General features: G+C 44.1%; 1 protein-coding gene across 4 annotated transcripts; it reads left to right on the top strand.

Moving 5' to 3' along the window:
- The first annotated feature begins 1,590 nt into the window (after window positions 1-1,590).
- Window positions 1,591-17,555, top strand: stk36 (serine/threonine kinase 36 (fused homolog, Drosophila)). Of its 4 annotated transcripts, none has more exons than XM_015337335.2 (21): window positions 1,591-1,656; window positions 2,079-2,186; window positions 3,104-3,244; window positions 3,418-3,495; window positions 4,406-4,536; window positions 5,438-5,687; window positions 6,175-6,268; window positions 7,439-7,602; window positions 8,186-8,346; window positions 9,066-9,189; window positions 10,260-10,388; window positions 10,476-10,655; window positions 10,958-11,046; window positions 12,034-12,097; window positions 13,145-13,255; window positions 13,558-13,632; window positions 14,181-14,298; window positions 14,511-14,640; window positions 14,910-15,105; window positions 15,676-16,746; window positions 17,216-17,555. In XM_015337335.2, the coding sequence occupies exons 2-21, from the start codon at window positions 2,103-2,105 to the stop codon at window positions 17,327-17,329; spliced, it is 3,504 nt and encodes a 1,167-aa protein (XP_015192821.2). In that variant the 5' UTR covers window positions 1,591-1,656; window positions 2,079-2,102; the 3' UTR covers window positions 17,330-17,555. The 4 variants fall into 4 exon arrangements, with proteins under 4 accessions (XP_015192821.2, XP_015192820.2, XP_015192822.2 ...); XM_015337334.2 differs by having other exon boundaries at window positions 10,955-11,046; XM_015337336.2 differs by lacking the exon at window positions 1,591-1,656 and having other exon boundaries at window positions 2,115-2,181; window positions 4,462-4,536; window positions 10,955-11,046.
- Window positions 17,556-19,572: the final 2,017 nt, after the last annotated feature.

Below are 19,572 nucleotides of genomic sequence, written 5' to 3'. Positions count from 1 at the left end.
TACACTAGATCTATGTCACTGATAGGCTTAGTTTTAAAAGGTCCACAAAACACTTCAAACTCAGTGGAATTTACACACTGTGTAAAGGGCAACTTTATAGTTATCTAAACACAAGTGTTGAGAAGTTAATTATTTATAATTTTTTTTCCACGAAACTTTAAAGAGGTGGAGAAATGATATTTTCATGATCTACTGTAGTATGCCACAACTCAAACAACGATGCTTTGATTTTTCAGATTGCAATGTACATAGGGTGAACAAAAAAACTTTACATTTTAAAAAGAAATGTATTATTGGAGGGGGAACTCTGAAAACTGTTAGAAAGAGTTTGAAGCCGTGTTTTTTTTTTCCTTTTAGGATACCTGAAAAATTACAGAGAATTTTAAGACTGAATAGAATAAAATGTTTATTCGTTTGCATCAGACACTGTGGAATTTTTGTATTACATTATTGTTTATTAAATTACCCCAGGTTGGCCATTTTAACAAAATAATTGGGTAGATTGTTTTAGTCACAGCCCACATGAAATTAACACAGAGGAGTGCAATGTAAAAATATCTCATGCTTAATTGTGATTTTTGCACTAAATTGGTTTATCTTAAAATATGGACACTGACACTGCCTTACTAATGAAATGCAAAACGTCCTAAACAAGGTTCCAGGTGAACAAATGTACCTTTAAAGATATGGCCAAACCGCCCTTTTTGATTGCTCTTTGTTTCCAATACACAGAATAATTAGGCAAGCCCCAGTACGTTATAGTTAGTATGTCAATGTTAAGAACACAGGTGAAATAGCTGTGCTGGTGGTGGAGTCTGCTAGTCTATTAGTTTTTGTTTTGACTACAGTATTTCGTTTTTTCCACCTTTAGTACAACATGATCGATAAATCGTGAGGCTATTTATGACACACAGTTCCAGTGAGTACGGTTCTATACTGAAAACCAGGGAGATTTATTTTCAGATTCTATTAAATAAGGTTAAAACTCGTGGCACCAAAACACATTTAAGGGATGTCTTAGCCTCCAACCCAACACACCCACTTTCATCGCCTAACGACATTATCTACATTTCAGTATTTTCAGGTTTCTTTCACGCCTTTATACATTACATGTACTGTAACAAAAGCCGAACGTTATCGAGCACTGAACAATTAACTGTGGTATATTACAGTATTTTCAAAGTATTGTTTCTAATATGGCACATTATTGCTTGTAAAAAACATACGAAACACTATCTGAAAAATAAAAGTGTATAAAACAAATTCACGACTCCATACCGGCGCCTGCCCAGCCATGTGGACTGTCGCGTTTACTGAGGGACCGCGGTTGCCGAGACGCACGTTGGTTGTTAAGACAAAGGGTCCTTCACGCATTTTCAGCGGCCGGACACTGTTTTAGCTGTCTGAGGCTCGCCTGTTACAATTACGTCGTCAGAACAACAAAATTCAGACATCGTAGTTGATTAAAAAATTAGGTGCCAGACTCATAAGTGCTAATTTATTTTCAAAAGCAAAATGAGAAGAGCCTATGACAAAATAGTGAATTATGCGGTTCGTATTCTTGCAGTGCTCTGAACGGAGCGCAATATCATCAGCGCCCTTTCTATTCTGGTGTTGTATTGAACTGTATTGTAACAACTGTGAATTCTGAAACAGGTTTGTCTTTTTTTTCCCCTTGTACGGACTACTAATAATGTACACTCCTGTTTTAAAAATTCACACGCTTTGTGTCATTATTTAAAACGCTGTGAATGAATGTGAATCATGCATTGCTTGCAGAGCGATAAACTAATTGAATGTCTCCGAGTGTTAATTTCTTGTGCGTAATAAAATGCAACTGCATGAAAATGTAACTTTTATAATCATTTTTATTTTGGTATTCCTCATTATTATGTTCTATTATTGTGCCCTTGCTTAATACTATTTAACAGTTCCTTTAATCACGGGATCTCGTTAGGACTGGCAGACGGAAGCGAAAGTAAAGCGTTTTTCAGCCCTAGCTTTAATAGTCCGTCTGCATGCAAACCTTTTGTCTGCCGCCCTGACTTGTTTTAATTGTTTTCCATTTCCTGTAAAAGCTCCATTGAGATCGCATTTCTGCCATGGAGAAGTACCATGTACTGGAGATGATTGGAGAAGGTTCCTTTGGACGTGTCTACAAAGGTCGAAAGAAGTACAGTGGTCAGGTACCATATAAACAACATGCCTCATCTCCTATGCAGTAAAATAATCATCCACCCAATCATTAGCTAACCGCTTCATCCAATTCAGGGTCAGGGGGGAAAGACAGGGTAACATCTCAGAAGCCAATTAACCTCCCTGTATGTTTTAGGACTGTGGGAGGAAACTGGAGCACCTAGGGGAAACCTATATGAACACAGTGAGAACATACAAACTCCACACAGATAGCACCCCAGAAACGTCAAGGCAGCAGTGCTAATCACTGTCCCACTGTTTAGCTCTCTTCTAAACTAGGACACCAAAATGTTAAGTATTTCTAGAGGGCAGGAGCAGTCCTGCACTCATTTGTCTGTTTTGGCACTGCTGTGGTATACCTCGAGATACCTCGATGCCTATTTGGTATATTACATGAATGTGTGTGAATGCAAGAGTGAACTTTTCTTTAAGTGAAGCTGTGATGGGGAAGTCTTTCCAGTCCGTTGAGATTCTTTTCACAGAAGCCTTGAGAAAATGTTCAGAGAGGGCCCAATGCTTTTGATTTATTTTGTACTGTATGTAAGATGCAGACAACGTTTCACTTCCCAAGTTTCCCAGCCTGCCAGGATCTCTGTAAAGCACAAATTGTTGAGTTGTCCGTTAGATAGGTAAATAGAGCATCTGGTTAAGCAAAGACTCGGATCAATTTGCATATTTGCGTTGGGAAGTCAAGGGGAATGGACATGAGAAAGACCTGTAGCTAGGGATTCCAGCTCTGAGTGTGGGTAACCTCCTACATGGAAGACCCCACAAGACTAAAGACAAGTTCCAGGTGCTGACGGTGCCTTTGTGTAAAAGTCACGCGTCTTGGAATGCGGGTTATCGGAACAGATAAAGATCGGACTTCACTGTGCTTCTGCCCAGCACTAATACTCTGTTTGTCCAGGTGGTGGCGCTCAAATTCATTCCCAAAGTGGGCCGCTCCGAGAAAGAACTGCGCAGTCTGAGGAGGGAGATCGAAATCATGAGGGGGCTCAGGCACCCTAACGTCGTGCTGCTGCTGGACAGCTTTGAGACGGACAGAGAGGTAGGGGCGCGTTTTCTCTCGCAAGTCCTGTCCCTGAGGCAAACCCTGCTGTTTTGTGTCACTGTCCTTCACGAGATGGAAATGTGTCCACCTGTGAATTTGAATAGACGTTTTTCGTTGAGCGGTTACTGCATTTCTTTTTTTAATCTAATGGGCATGCTGATCTCCAACAGGTCGTTGTGGTGACAGAATATGCAGAAGGAGAACTGTTTCAGATTCTGGAGGATGATGGGAACTTACCTGAGGCTCAGGTGAGTTATTTTTATCCTCTGCAGCCCCCTGCTCTCCCTAGAAGAACCTTTTTTTTATTCCCATAGTTATTGCAAAAAAAGAGTTTGTGAAATTGCGGACCAGATGGAACCTTTTCTGTCAGACCTGCTTGAAAACGAAATGATCTTCCAAACTGCACTTGAAGCTGGTGCACTAGCCTGACTCCAAACACTCTATCGTAAAATCCAGTCATGGGGGAAAAAAGTGGAAGACAGGGTCTTCAGGGTACGTTAGCCGTCAGTGCTGATGAAAATATGCCAGAACTGGAAGAGGATTTATCTCCACTCTTGGGAGCTGTGAAGAGCCGTGTCCAAGGAATCCAGGAGATTGGGTGGGACACTACACTACAGGCCCACTTTGTTTACCAAATGAGACAGCCTTTTCTGGCTTTCATCTCCAGAAAAGTTGGAAACATCCCACAAACAGTACCTCAAGTACAACATGATTATCTGCATCGACATGATACAGAAAAGTCATATATGACCTGCACTTCCCTCAAAGTCTTATTTGCCTTTGTTGATCTCCATTAGAGATAATGAGCTCTGGTCTCCCCATATAATGGGGGAATCGTACTCCTTTGGGCCCCTGAGCAAGGCCCTTAACCGCAACTGCTCCAGGGGCGCTGTACAATGGCAGACCCTGTGCTCTGACCCCCAGCTTCTCTCCCTGTCTGTGTGTCTGTGTGTCTCATGGAGAGCAAGCTGGGGTATGCGAAAAGACAAATTCCTAATGCAAGAAATTGTATAGGGTTAATAAAGTGATGTGATGTGATGTTAATAATCCTTTGAGATCAACTCTGAAAATCATCAGCTGCATTTGACTCTTTTTTTTGCTCTTTTGGAGGATAGTGAGCAAGGAGTGGCCTCCTGTTTCATGCCCTATGTATTCTAGGTCCGCGAGATAGCCTGTCAGCTGGTCTCCGCTCTCTATTACCTGCATTCTCACAGGATTCTTCATCGTGACATGAAACCACAGAACATCCTGTTGGGCAAGGGCGGAGTTGTCAAGCTGTGCGATTTTGGGTATGTACGTGTGGCTCTGAAGTGGAGTCTTTGGCATTGATTAAATGTCAGCCATCGCTTGGAGCAACTGAAGTCAGTAATGAGGCTGTCAGTTTAGGTTTTGGCAAAGTCATTCAGATGACCTGAAACTCCTATAGAGCTGTCACACAGTTGCTCCGAGGTCACTGACGTTCGCCCTGCTGGCTTTAAGCCAGGCAAGGTCCACTTTTCATAGTTTGCGACATTCAAGTTGAAAGCTTAAGGAAGTAGTCTTGAGGAATCAGAAGATCACAATTTAAAACATTCTACACATTTTACAGAAACTGTTTTTTTTATTGTACAGTGAATGCAACTTTTTCACCTCCAGCGCAGATGTAGTATTAATATAATAAAGAAAGAGACAAAAAAGTAAAATAAAAATGGATTGTACAGCCGTTTAGAATGAAAAAGAGAAAAAGCACGTGATGAAAAAGAGTTTCACTGAGGGACTCATGTCCATCTAATACTCAGTGCAGGTGAGTCTTTAGTTTTTTTTTTCCTCCAGTGTTTTAGCAGCCCTGAACAGATGCATTCTGTGTCAAGTTCTGTTCAGTCCTTTCAGGAAAGGCAAGCATCCAGATCTACTGGAATGACAGGCTCGAGTCCGTGTTTATAGCTTCCCTAAAATGACCTTCCAGAATTCAGATAGCAGGAAATGAATTGAAAATACCCGCGCTTTTGGGGACCCAATAAGTTGTTATGTCAGTAGTTATATGTGAATCTCTTTTAGAGCTGATCAGTGAAAGAGCTTATGGGGAAAGGCCGGTTTTTTGATAGTTTTGATACTGAAGCAAACTGATGTTGGAAACCGCAGGCGCATGTATCTGAACGCGGGACGTGGCATTCCGACGCGTCTCCTCATGTCCCGGTTGTGTCACGGCAGGTTTGCTCGGGCGATGAGCGTTTCCACCCTGGTCCTCACCTCCATCAAAGGCACCCCGCTGTACATGTCGCCCGAGCTGGTGGAGGAGAAGCCCTACGACCACACGGCTGATCTCTGGTCCCTGGGCTGCATCCTGTACGAGCTCCACACTGGGGCCCCGCCGTTCTACACCAACTCCATCTTCCAGCTGGTGCAGCTCATTGTCCGGGATCCGGTCAAGTGGCCGGAGAGCATGAGCCCTGATTGCACGGTAGCGTCACGCTGTTTGAGCGAAATGACATTCACACCCCCCTCCCAGCCCTTTAGCGGCAAGGGAGCCGCCTGATTGGGCAAGAAAAATTCCAATCTAACCAATCCTGCGGTGATTGTGCCTGCCGTTTTTCGAGTTAATCACCTTGGAACGGTAGGTCGCAGTCATGGAGTCTTTCTCACCAACACCCGAAGAGCGTCTACTGTAGGAGCAAACACATTGACACTGTGTTCCACCTGGGGGGAATATCTAACGGTTAGATGAGTAAGAACTGAAGTTAACCAATCCTTTTTGAAGAAGGACACTATTTGGAGTCAATTTCAAATGTGTCTGACCTAGATATGATCTCCTGTCAGTCTTCTTTGTTTGTGTAGATATAGAGCAGCAACGTCAACACTGCCTCTCATGATTAAGTCCAGTATTCTTTGCTGTTTTGTTTTTCTCTCTTTGCCATGCATTACAGAGGATGCTTGTTCTTTGTTCACAGAGCTTCCTGAAGGGCCTGTTGACCAAGGACCCCCAGAAAAGGCTGTCTTGGCCTCACCTGTTAAAGCACCCCTTTGTCTCTGAGGGAATCTTAGGTGAGTTTCCGATCTTGTCTCCGTAGGTTCTCTTCCTGCCTCTTTTAATCCATGGAATTATCCTGCTATCTCATTGCTCTGAACTCTCTTTAGATAAGATGGGTTTAGTTTGAACTTATTTCGATTTAGGAGTCCAGCTCAAAATAGTTTACACCGTTAATACAGAGCGCAACTGAAAACATCAGGAGCTGATGGACTCTGGTTGTCTGTTATTTGCATATTCATTGTCTCATACATGATAGTGACCCAGCTGAATTAAACTACACTTCAAAACAGGAGAGCATGCAAAGTTTTATCTTTGTATATAAGCCTCTGTGTGTCTGTGCTTATGAAAGGACACATTCATTAAGTTATCTTGAGACATGAGAACAGAAATATGAGGAGGCATTGTTTGGTTGGTAGTAATTAATTGATTCAAGAATCCCATCCTGAAATTTCTTTAAAAAAGCCAGGACACCTGTTCTGAAAGAATGCTGGGTAGCTTGTCCCAGACCCACGGTCCTTTGTTCTAAAATAACAGCTCCTGTTCCAAATTCTAAATGACATATTTGCTATTCACTGGTAATTCTGACGACGTTCATTGTGTTGGCTCCGTCAGTGCCTTTGTGGATTCTGAATACTTGCAGGAGGTCCCCTTGTTGTCACCTCTGTTGAAGACTAAAAATGTTCCTTCATCCTGTCAATGTAGGATTTGCCTTTGAGCCCAAGAGTGTGCCTGGTCACTCTTCTTTGGAAAGCGTCCGAAGTAGAAATATCTTGTTTGGAATTTCGTGACCAAATATCGCGCACAATATGTAAATGAGGTCTTGAGGCAATTTTAAACCTCACCTCCCCTAGTTTAAATCCTACATCTGAACTATAAATCCTAATACTGTTTCCCTTCTATTGTTCAATAGAGGTAAGGGGTCTCCCAGCATAAACACTTTTTCTCATACAGTAAGTAGCATTTTCAGGAGGAGTATTTTCTGTTTATATTGTGTTTGTACTGCCTGAATAAGTCCCTGGGGTTGAATTTGTGTGTTTGTGTAATCTGTGGCTTCAGAATTCATTATCAGAAAACTCAAAACAAATTCATGTGTTTGCATGCCTCTGTGCCTTTGTGGACTTCCTGGGAATAGGTTTCAAAAATAAAAGTTTTCCTGTCTTTGTGCTCTCCTTATCGCCGATCAGTTCTGTCAGACGAAGAGACAGACAGTCCTCTCACCGTGTCCCTCAGCCCCGATCTGCAGGCTCTAAAGCTACAGCAGGCTAAGGAGAAGGCAGCGCCCCATTGTGGAGAACAGAGGTTACTGCGCAAGGCCAGGGAGCAGCAGGAACGAGAAAAAAACAAGGAGGTATAGAGCTGAAGAGAAACCGGGCTGTTATTGTGGTAGCAAGGTATCCCTGGGAAGATACCTTCTGTTTGTTTTCTGCACCAGCGAATGAGACGATTTCCATATTTTTTTTGGATTTCTTTCCATTCCCTTGCATATCCAGAGATTGAATGAGATCCGTTTCCATATTGAATATGGCATTACATGTTTGGTAAATTATTTTGTCCTGTTATTAGGAAACAATTGGTTGTTAAAACTGGTAGGGCCTTTGTTATTCACACACCACTCTTGTGCTACTTAAACTGATTTAAATTAAAAGGGCAGGTTCAGATTATCTTCAGCAAAAACTGTAACCTGAACCAAAATCTGCTTTTTTAGTTTAGGAAACTGTTAAAAGCTGGTGAAATGAGAAAAAGGGTAAAGGGCCAGTCACACTGTAGTGTATTTACTTATTTTTTGCCACATTTGCCTTGTGCAAACCTGAAATCTGGGGTTTACAACTGACCCAAGTCCATTTTTTTCCTATTTCTGAAAAGCAGTATACTGGCCAGTTTCTTATTTGAGATTGAAAAACTCTTACCCTTAACTCTTATTCCTTTCCTAGGACCTGACAGTCAGGGCTCAAGGGAAGAACACAGGTGGAGGTGATTTTGATAAGGCACACATGGAGCCAGCCCTGGTGGGTCCTAAACCATCCAACAGCAATCCCACGCTTCCTGCTGCCTGCCCATCAGATGAGCGTGCGGCCCAGCCACCCGCCCAAGGGTAACCTCCCCAACGGCACTTACCTATCAAATTACCTCACCACACTTACCACTTACCACAGATCCACAAAGCGAACAGAAGTAACGAGAGATAGTCAGGCCGAGGCTTTTCAGAAAAATGGAGTTTATAACAGACACGCGGGAGGGATGACAACAGGCAAGTTTAATCTTACTCAGCCGTTAGTAATTCGCAATCAGTCCGGACACCATTTCCTCACCTAGAACATTATACCCTTCTCCACGTCTGCTGGTCCTTGGTCACCTCACACTGCAGCCCAGCCCAGGAGTTTCGCCCATAACCACATGGATTAAGCCAGATTTGGACTAAAACACTCCATAATTCTTTCAGTATACTCACTTCTCAGGTATTGATATTAACAACGACGCAAGGTAAAAGTCTTGAAAAATCTGCTGTCCCCTGAAGCAGTATGGCAAGGGATCAACAGCTTCACAAGCGCTTCTAAGCTTCCTGCATTTGCTGTGCAGATCTGACAGATTTCTTTTCGGGAGTTAATCTGGTGTGCGATATTTCCACACCAAAATAAGAAACAGCGTTGCGCCAACACAGCTCGGAGACTGGGACAGGCAAAGTGATGAGTGTACGTGACTTACGTGCATTACTATAGGGCCTGCGCTGCTGAACTGGTGATTTCTGTTCCACAAGTGCCCCCTCGGGTCCGGCTTGTCTCTGTGCTGATCCATGCGCGCCCTCTCTCCCAGGCAGGGGCAGATCAGCAGGGACTACGCACGGGAGTTCCCTTCAGTGGAAGTGGGTCCGAGGCAGGTCACTAGACGTGAGAAGGGACTCCGGAGCAGCTTGGGGGCGGTCAGGCTGGAAAACGAGGTCTGTCTATAATACCGTTTCAATGTTTTTTTTAAGAATCAGCACGCCCACTCACTGGCAGTGGTTACAGACATCCTTCTGTGTCTGGGGGGGTGTTTAGATGTGACCTATTTAGTAGATTCTGTGTATTTTGTTTAGGATTTGAATTTTGAAATTGAAACTGGGCGTGCCGATTTCTACCATTTTAAGGAGTCAAACGGTCCTGAGGCACAACTCAAAATGAAGGCAGTTGATCGTCAATGAAATGTTTTAAGTGTAATCATGGCACCAGTGTGTTGTTATACAATCTGGTTAGTATTTTTTTATTTATATGAAAGAACCAGAATTAGTTTCATGGTGTAATTTATTTTCCAACACAGTCTCCCCTTCCACAAAGTGTCGAATACCAAGGTATTAACGCTCTCTGGAACCTAGCAGCTGCCCCTGAGCCAAGCCAGTGACATAGCTGTATCTAGCTGGGGTGGATATATGCGTGGGTGTATACAGTATATCCACTAATTTCCCAAACTACGTGGTGTCACGCTTACCTGAGAGGGCACCGGGTCCTGAACTTTTCTTGGAACTCTTGCGTTTTTCTATTTTTTTTACCTCTCAGTTTGTGATTTTTTTACTTACTAATTCATGCAAATCCTCATGCGGTTTGGATTGAAGCTTCTCGAACACTGGCAACCGACTGTTGTAAGTTGTTATAAAAGATGGCACTTCTGCGGTACACAAGGGCTGTATACTTTGTGATGATGAAAGGGCTTCACCCTGCCCTCTGGCCTGTTTGCTGCCAAGCCAGTGACAGAGGTTGTGGCGCTGGACTCATGGGGGCTGATTCTTGCTGATAAAACCCTCATTGTGAAGCCCACCTGTATCTGCACCATAGGGGGATCTAACTCACCAGGGGCGTCAGTCTGCTTTTTTTCAGGTGACCACGACAGGCTCAACGATTTTGAGGGTTATTGAGAACAGCGATTGTTTGATTTTGGGCTGAGCGATTTGATGATTGCCCTAAGTCAAAACGCGTGGTTGTCTTTTTAGATGGCGTAGTGTTGTCTTAGCCTTTTTCTACCATTCTGGGACAGGAAGTGGAGAGTGACGAAGAGTGGCAGCGATTGGTGGAGACCACACAGCCAGGAAGCCAGGCCCCCCTGCCTTCTCCAGTATCCTTCGTGCCCCGTCTGAAGCAAAGGCTCCTGAGCTCCAGAGCCCAGGTGATGCCCTTTCTGTCTGCCCGTCTGTCAAAAGCTTCCTTCGGCGTCACAGGACAACAGCTTGAGTGGTCTCCCTGCTCTGCACAGATACTGGACGGGATGCTGGAGGGGGCGTGTCGGATCCGTCAGCCGCTGAGGGTCCTGTGGAACCTGCTGACCGTTAACTCTGATCCCGGGCTGTGCAGCACCGTGGCCGAAGAAATTGAACTGCCTCACTTCCTGCTTGATCTTATTGCGGATCTGCTGGGGAATGAACAGGTGAAGCAGGTGAGGGTCGTATGTGCTCTTTTTCTTAATCGCTTGGCTTTGGTGAAATCGTGTGCTCTTTCATAAAGCAGAATATACCAAAGTTCCAGGTAAAATTGCTGAAGACAAAATGCTTCACTGCACTGAAACAGAGGCTTGATTTTTTATAAGGGAATCATTCATATTCTCAGGCATCCTTTCTGGGAACGCCTCAAGCAGTGCAGGTGTTTGACCTCCTCTGTTAGTGACAGGTGTATTTCCTATGGACGCCCATCCACATTAGTTTAATGTTCATGAAAGCCACTGTTTCCCTGTTACAGCAGCCATGGTGTGCTGCAGTGCTGGGAGACCTGATGACAGCATTGGGTGTGTGCTGGGAGAAACACTTCAACTGGGATACAGAAGGAGAGAGGTACAGTAAGAAACTGACATAAATTGGATTATTATTATTAGTACTAGTATTATTGGGCAACCTACAGTACATACATTAGATGTGCATTTAACTTGTGAAATTTGCAGCAAACATAAAGGAAGCTAACAAAAAGAAAAGACAGATACGGCTGTCACAAGAGGCGAGAGAGAGGGAGTGAGAGAAAGGCTGGAGGAAGAGGAGGAGTGGAGATGTGGTGCAGAGAGAGATGAGGGTATTGCCAAACATCCCTATACCCTTCCGTGGGCACCTTCTGATGTAGCTCAAGGCAGTTTAACTCCTGTGCTCTTTTTAGCACTGTACACTGTAATACTATCACGGTGATAGTTTAGTATTTGTACGGATTTAAATTGTATTTATTGACTTGTGTTGCATGAAATCTTCAGTAACATTTACATAAGACTTGAAACTTCCATGCAGATATTTTTCAACTTATAACATGTACAAATAGTATAAGTAGAGATTCAGTTATCCAGTTGGAACTGCTGCCCATGGTTGATTACACATTTCTTAATATTTAGGTTATTTTCATATATACACTAATGCATATTTGAGTGTCACTGAGTGGTCTGTCTTTCTGCTGCATTGCTTACTGGACTACGGTTTAAACAGTGACAAACACGCCTTGAGCGGAGCAGTGGCTCTGTGGCTAAGGATCTGCGCCTGTAGCTGGAAGGTTGCCGGTTCAAATCCTGCAGCCGGCAGAGGAATCCTACACCATTGGGCCCCTGAGCAAGGCCCTTAACCCCAGCTGCTCCAGGGGCACCGTATAAATGGCTGACCCTGCACTCTGACCCCAGGCTTCTCTCCCTGTCTGTGTGTCTCATGGAGAGCAAGTTGGGGTATGCGAAAAGATGAATTCCTAATGCAAGAAGTTGTATATGGCCAATAAAGTGATCTGATCTCTTCTTATCTTGAGCACTGCATGGAGAGTGTTCAGACTGCTGTTCTTCATTCCTTCTCGCCCAGGATGGGGGAGGCTGCTGGGCTCTTGGTTGCTGTCCTACATTCTGCTTGCCTTGCTCCTTTGACGGTAAGACCACTAGCCCTGCTGCCGAGACTCCTCTTCATCGTGTCCCAGTCATTGCACAACCTTGGAAAATTGGCTCTGTGACTTTTTCCTCACGTGCATGAAACTGTTCTAATTTACACTTTTGACAATGTAAGACGTTGCGTATACAAGTGGAGAATAGAAAACAGTAAAATGTCAGGTACTCCAGTTGTACTGAGAGACATTCAAGATGCAGCTAATCCTTTTGGTTCCAGTTAAGTACACATTTGTTGTGTTGTTAATGCCTCTCACTATACAATAGGCAAATACACAACAGAGCAAGAAAGGATTAATAAATGCAAAAGCAAAATAAAGTACAGTGGGGATAAGATGCTACCCAAAGCATAATTTACCGGAGTGATATACCATTTACCAAAATGAAATTATGGTTGAAGGGAGGGTAAGTAATCTATCAAAAGGAAAGATGTGGTCAAACTATTCAAGTTTCATAGTTAAACCACGATACTTTTCCATGTGCTATAGTTCCTACTGGTGCAAATCCCACACTCTTGTTGTTTCAGCTTCTCTCTTTCTTACAGTTAATTGGGATAAACATCTCTCATGCCAAAGCAGAAACTGGAAGTTCTGCACCAAACGTTTTCTGACCAATCTGAATTTTTCTGAAATGGATTAAGACAGAACAGACCCAGCTATGATGATGATGTTAAACCCACGATGGGCATTATTTACTTTTAAACTAACATACTTTCATTTGGATAAAACGATATAGCACAATATATTCTTAATGTGGCTTACACATGGTATTCACACGCTCATAGTATCTTGCACTCAATTGCAATCTCCAGTTCCACAGAATCATCATATCCTCATGTCCTGAGCTCCTGGAGTCATTCAATACGTGACATTACTTCAATAATTGAATTAGGGTTTGATCTTTATTGAATCTGTTCCTTAAAGGTTTCTAGCTGAGTGCTGTGTTGGTCTGTTTTCTTGATTATGTGATGGACCAGTTGAATTGGGAATTTAGTTGGGAAGATGATTTGCTCACACTGCCTGCCTCTTTCACAGTCCCTCGCTGCCTCCCTGCTCACTCTGCTGTCCCATCACGGTGTTCCTGTGGAGCTGAGAACTGACCAGTTCATGGCCGCGATGGAGAAAACGTTATCGTCTCCAGTAGAGGTATGTGTACAGAGGTGGATCTTTCAAATCCACAGTACTCAAATAGAATTAAATTACTTTTAATTAATATTAATATATTAACACCTTTAGCTGTCTGTGCTGAGCTTGGAGAGTGCCATCTCATTCCATTTAAAGGGGGCGTGTACTCAAGAGAGTGCGTATTCATCTGTACGGGCTCTGTCACTTGTAGATCTCTGCTCCAGTAACACATATTGTCTCCCATGGTAATTCCTCTTGGTATTTTGTTTCTTGATTTATTCCTCATGTGTATCGGTAATGGTCTTTTGCTCTCTTCCTCTCAGCTGAGTGTGCCTGCGCTTCCTGGCTGGGGTCTGTATGATGGGCTCCTCACCCTGTTGTACCGGACTGTCTCTGAGGTGAGTCTCTCACTCAGTCTGCTCTTTATATGCCCTTCGAGGGGCTATGGTAAGGTATGGTACCTTTTGTCATCTTTGCAGATATCTGAATATATCTGTTCAAGTAAAATCACACTATTGTGTTACGCATCAGTGTTCTCTGTATATAGTGCATTAACTTTGTTGTGTACCCAGAACACTTTACAAGTAGTCTTGTTGCAGCCTGTTGACTGTGGTTATTTCATACAGTATATAACTACATGTTACTACACGTTTATTACATATATATTTGACATATGAACAGATACCTGTGCAACTATACACAAACAGTAATTGTAATATCACAATGCTAGTGTTACACTATCTCCTTTTTGTAATATAATAGAATTATACCTTATTTCACTCAAGGTAAGAGCTCATTACATTTCTGGATAAACAGCAGCCAGCTTGAAAATGTATGAAATAATAACTGGTCCATCTGTATAGTTTCTTGATTAAAGGCAAGAATACCCTGTGATGATTTTGGAAAGGACTGGTTCAAGTTTGCAGTGCTCTCTCTCTCTCTGCAGGATGGAAGTTCCTCAGTCTCTCAGTTTCTGGATTCTGCTCTGTGGCGCCACCTGTGGTTAAGAGTTAATCTTGCACTAGAGGAGACTACCCCTCACCTGAATTGTTTCTCACTCACCGGTAAAGTACCAACACTGCGATTGATTGTGCAGATGTTATCTATAAAAATATCCTTCAGCACGATCTGGCCGTCAAGCTTGGGGGAAATGCTAAAAGCATAACATTTCAATTTTATATTAAAAAGATTTTATATTAATAGGTCACCAATACTCAGTCTTATGGTTAGAACTGATTTTCTTTCTTAATTAGAACACTCTCTCTCTTTACCACAGGTCTGCAGGTCTTTCTGTCCCTCGCTCAGTTTGTCTTCACCAGGGAGCCGTACAAATGTGTTCCCCTGTTAGCCAATAGCAACACAGACAGTGTGCTAACCACCCTTGCCCACCTCCTTACTGCTGATTGGTCAGTATATCCTGTCGTATCTCCTTACAGCTTCCTTAATATTTTTTTTCCCCCCCATTTCTGGATAATTTATTTTAAGTTTTTCTTCCATGCCTTAACATGACATAAAGCTTGCCATATATCAAATTAAAAAAAATGTCTATCATTGCGTTTCTGTTTATATGTTCATTACCCCAAGTATAAAATTGCTTGTTTATGACATTTCCTGTTCTACAAGTTCATGTAAGTGATTGCCTTGTGCTGAGGATCCGAACTGCATTTCCCCACAGTGCTTTAATCAAGGAGAGGTCGGGAGAGGAGAACGGCGCCTCTGGTCCGAGCTATTCCACATCTGGTGCAAACAGCGTGTCGGTGATGACCTGTCACCTGCTGTGTTTCCCCTTCGCTCTTGACATCCCTGACCAGGCTGTGGAGGAAATCCTGCAGTCCTATCAGCGCTGCGACATCGTCCCTCGCCTGCTGCAGGTCAGACGCACGGGTTTGAGTTCCCGGCTCGCGCCTGGGACACCAAGAGTGCGAATAGGGGAAGAAATGTGTCTCAATGCAGTGAAACAAAATGAGGGGGTTTGGGTTCAAGGCTAGGCAGATATCTTTAAAAAAATGCATCGGTCTACTTACATTAAGTAGAAAATGGAACAAAGTAAATATTATAGATCCGATTTTCTTTTTCCGTTGCACTCCAGTAGGGAGTTTTTGAATTGGAACAGACAGGTGGCAGTTATAGTCTCGTTCTTGTGGCCAAAGCCTTCTGGGTGTGGCTGTGCTGTTTTCTTTTACTCCTACATCTGAGTACCCTTTGCGGCAGCCAGCAAGACGATCAGAATCTGCATTCGCCATATCAGAGGTCGTTGTGGTGTGTGGTGTTATCCGAGTTCTAGAGGTCCTACATGTGGACTCGCTGGACTGTTGGTGATGCCGACGTGGTCGACCAAAGGACAGTTGTCTGCTGAAGCCCCGGAGCCTCCAGTGGTTCCAAACGCTGGTCCTTGAGCAGGTGTGTCATTGACCGCACCGTGTGTTCGTGTGTCTCCCCAGCTCTCTCTGGCGCTCCCCCTCACTCTCCTGGAGCTCCCACTCTCCTTGCTGTGCCGCCTCCTGCTCAGCGACCCCCAGCAATCCCTCCCGCGGTTTATAGCGGCGGCCGAGGCCTGGGGCTTTTTCTTCCCCTCCGCGGAAGCACAGCGCAATGGCGACGGCCAGCCTCCCAGGGGTGAACCCGCTGGCAGCGTGGGGGGCGGGGCCGGAGAGGGTGATGTCAGAGGCACCGGCCAATCAGAGCACCGGACCGCCAGCTCCCTGCTGGCCTTTTTCCTCCAATCAGAAGGCCTGTCAGGATCAGCCGTGGAGTTGCTGTCCCTCATCTCCCAGGCTGCCCGCTGCTCCCTCCACCCTCCTCTACCCGTGTTGTATGTCAGGCCCTCCCTCCTCAAAACAGCTATGGACCACCCGGACGACCGGGTGAGAGCCGCCACCTGCAGCCTTCTGGGAAATATCAGCCCGCTGGATGCCCACGCCCCATCTGGTCAGCTGTTACCCCTGCTCTTCCAGAGCCTGATTGAGAAGCTCCAGGACCCCTCCATACAAGTCCGGCGATCCGCTTGCAGGGCCGTAGGGAATTGGGTGGGGCTCGTCGGCCAGGCCGAGTCACACATGGAGAATGAGAAGCCCAGGCTGCATGGAGCCAAGCCCGGCATGGGCACCGGCCCGATGAAAGAAGGCCGGCACTTGTTCACAAGGACAGAGCGTGAAGCAGGGAAAAGGAAGGGGGATGTGAGTAAGACAGCTAAAGGACCGGGCGGTGGCAAACCAGCCAGAGGTTTTCCTTCCAAGGACGGCACGACCAGGACTGCCGCCTGGGCGGAGCTTGCCCGGGGGGGGGTCAAAGCGCTGCTGCTGCTCTCGTCCGAGCCAGACCCCGTTGTTCGCCGGCACTGCTGCGCGGCGTTGGGAAACCTCGCAGCGATCGAGGGGGGCAGGGCTGCCCTGCTGCAGGGCGACGGGCCCCGCCTGCTCCTCCGGATTGCCTGCACGGACTCCCAGCCGGCCGTGCAGCTGGCGGCCCTCACCGCCCTCCGCGCCTTCAGCCAGCACGACGCCCTGCGTCAGGTGAGGGCTCTGACAACACGCCGCTCTCCGATCAATGTGCCGCAGGAGCCAGACTGACCAGCAGGCATAAGCATTTGCTCAGTTTGACATTATCGTGTCGTTAACAGTCACCCATAGCGTCAATTATTCAGAAAAAAGCCAACCACATAATTCTGTGCTGACCTATTCTTGCTATTATTCGAAGGCCAGTGTCTACAAGTCTCATAAGTGGTGGCTACCAGGAGATTTACAAAATAAACTTCCAGTATTACTGTCGCTGGAGTTATGTTCTGAACTGTTTACCGTTATGAAATGCATGAATTAAAGGGGACTTGTGGGTGTAAAATTAGTTTTTAATTGTTTTGTTGGGAGTGCTGTAGCCTATGAGGACCAAAAAGGTGACCCTGCATGCATCCTAGGCTGCCTGCTACTGTTACAGAATAATAATTGTTCTTTTAAGTCTTATTCTCTCTCTGTCCATCTGTTGCAGGCTCTAGTTTCTCTGGACGCTGGTGAGAAACTGCGGCGTGTTTCCCAGCATGCACCCCACCAGCGCCACTGCCATTGGCTCATTACTAAGCTCTGCCCCTCAGTCAGCGCTTGAAATGTGTAAGAAATCTAAAGAAAGTCCATAAAAAAATGTATCTGCTCAGGTTTCGGTAGTTCAAGCTCAAGAAACTTGAGGACAACTGAATTCTCTTGTTCCAAATGCTTATACATTATTATTTATTGGATGTATATTAGAAAGATTTGACATATTTTGTAATCTTTTCAAACGTAGACTTTGTTACGACTTTATTTGGAATAAAGATTTTTTTTACCCTAATATAGTTTCAGTCTCGTCCTGCATTTTACTGGATTCACCTTTATGTTTGATGGGGAGGAATATAAAGACACTAATTTGACTACAAATTATATGAGAATACTGTACTTTATATTTGTAATATTGCTAGACACAGCTCAGAAAAGAACTTGCAGGAGAATCCATCAGGACGTGCAAGATCTGTAAGTCTGAGCTTCAAAGAGCTCTGAGAACAGGACAAGCTCAGAGCTTTGCATGAGGTCAGCTGGCTGTTTTATACATACTGTGTTTCTATTGTGCACCACTTGTTTATTTTTCAGTACTCTTCACAAGCCACTGCTGTGCAGGGGAAAGGTACTATTGCACGTGATATGGGGAAACCTAGTGTGAAGCTCAGAGCCACTGTATCTCCTGTATTATGTACCTGATCTTCTCTAAGGAGAATGTGGTACTGGTTTGTGCTATAGAACTGGCCCGGACTTGATATGCAACAGGGAATCCAGAAAATGAGCTGGAAATGAGTCTGGGGACAGGGAGGCAACTGGACACTGTGGGTGCTGTGACTGCTGATTAAGAGATTATCAGTGAAGTTATACCCTATTCCTCTGTCACAAAGGTATGACTTCCATTTTCCCTTCGAAATGTTGCTCCACAAATTGTGAAGTTCATGTAATCTAGTGCTTCATTCTCAGCATTTATTGGTTTGTCATTATTAAAAGTTATTTCATTTGCAACAAGCAGCAGACGTGCAAATATAGTTAAACCAATTTAACCAGAGCCTAAAGTGAGGGGGGGCTGTCGGTCTAGTTAAAACAATGATTTGATCTATTAGCCAGCTGACTGTTTAGGCAGAACAGAAACCTGCAGACGCCACAGCCTCCAGATGGCACAGAGTTGTGAATGCTTGGGTTAAACATGGTCTCCTTCCCTCAGATCCAGCAGACCTCTCCCTTGATGTCTATATATATAGCTTATGACATCTTCACGTGTTTTCCATAGATAGATTTCCGCCCAACAGAAGTTACATGCCAAGGAAATCCAGTCTCGGGTCCGGGATTTGTGACTATCAGGTGGGTCAGGCCTTCTAATTTGACGCTGGTCTAAATGCACCTATATCATGTAAACAGAAACTGGCAGAAAAACAGTGCTTTTACTACAGCTGTGGGAAAAGGTTTAAGCTTGGCCTTTATATCAGGCACTTTGTGAAAAGTAGTTAAGAGCAAATAAAAGCAAAAATGCCTTAATTCTAGAAACGTTCTCAGGATCTTTTGTGACACAAAACTCATACAGTATTTTAAGTCATATAAACTCATGTAAAAATAATTGATGTGATTTATATATTTATATATCATATAAATATTAAATATAACCTTATCTGTTATGTCTTATGGATATGTTACTATATCATAACTGTTTATAGATAATGTAAATTGTATAATATATGTGATTAATATATTTTTATGGTTGGTTAAAAATATAGAACCACTTAGCAAGATAGTGTTAAAAGCTGTCCTTTTTACACCTTTTCTTTTAAAATGTGCTTCCGTCACATAACACCACTGCACTACCCTGCAACCCCATGATCAGCACACTTGCTTATATTACATATCCTTCAACATAAAAACATCCTCTACATCAAATAACACCTGCAGCTTTATCCAGGAGGGGCACAAATGTGCTTGCTTTAGCTTTACAAAACAACTCCAGACACTGGAGAACCCTTTTCACTGATCTAAAATTAAAAAAAAAAAACAGATGCACACAGGGTTTTGTTGTCAAGGTTGTGCTCAACAGCTTCGTTTTTGCTTATCTGCCTTACCAATCAAAATAACGCGACTTCCTGACCGCTATGTGGTCTCAACCTAAACCAAGATGAGCATCTAAAATCTGCGAATAACTGCACATTTTTCTTGCTGCAGGAACCAAGTGTTTCCCTACTGAAACATGAATTAACCGCTGACACATTTGCATTCAAGGGATGAGTGTTCTAGTCTCTGTCTCCGAAGTCACTGTAGTTAGGTGAAACCGTTAAGGTGAGGTATAGC

Source organism: Lepisosteus oculatus, chromosome 23 (genome assembly GCF_040954835.1).
Source record: "Lepisosteus oculatus isolate fLepOcu1 chromosome 23, fLepOcu1.hap2, whole genome shotgun sequence".
Classification (NCBI taxonomy): domain Eukaryota; kingdom Metazoa; phylum Chordata; class Actinopteri; order Semionotiformes; family Lepisosteidae; genus Lepisosteus; species Lepisosteus oculatus.
The sequence above is the reverse complement of the archived record's forward strand: the minus strand, read 5'-3'. Positions and strand labels throughout refer to the sequence as shown.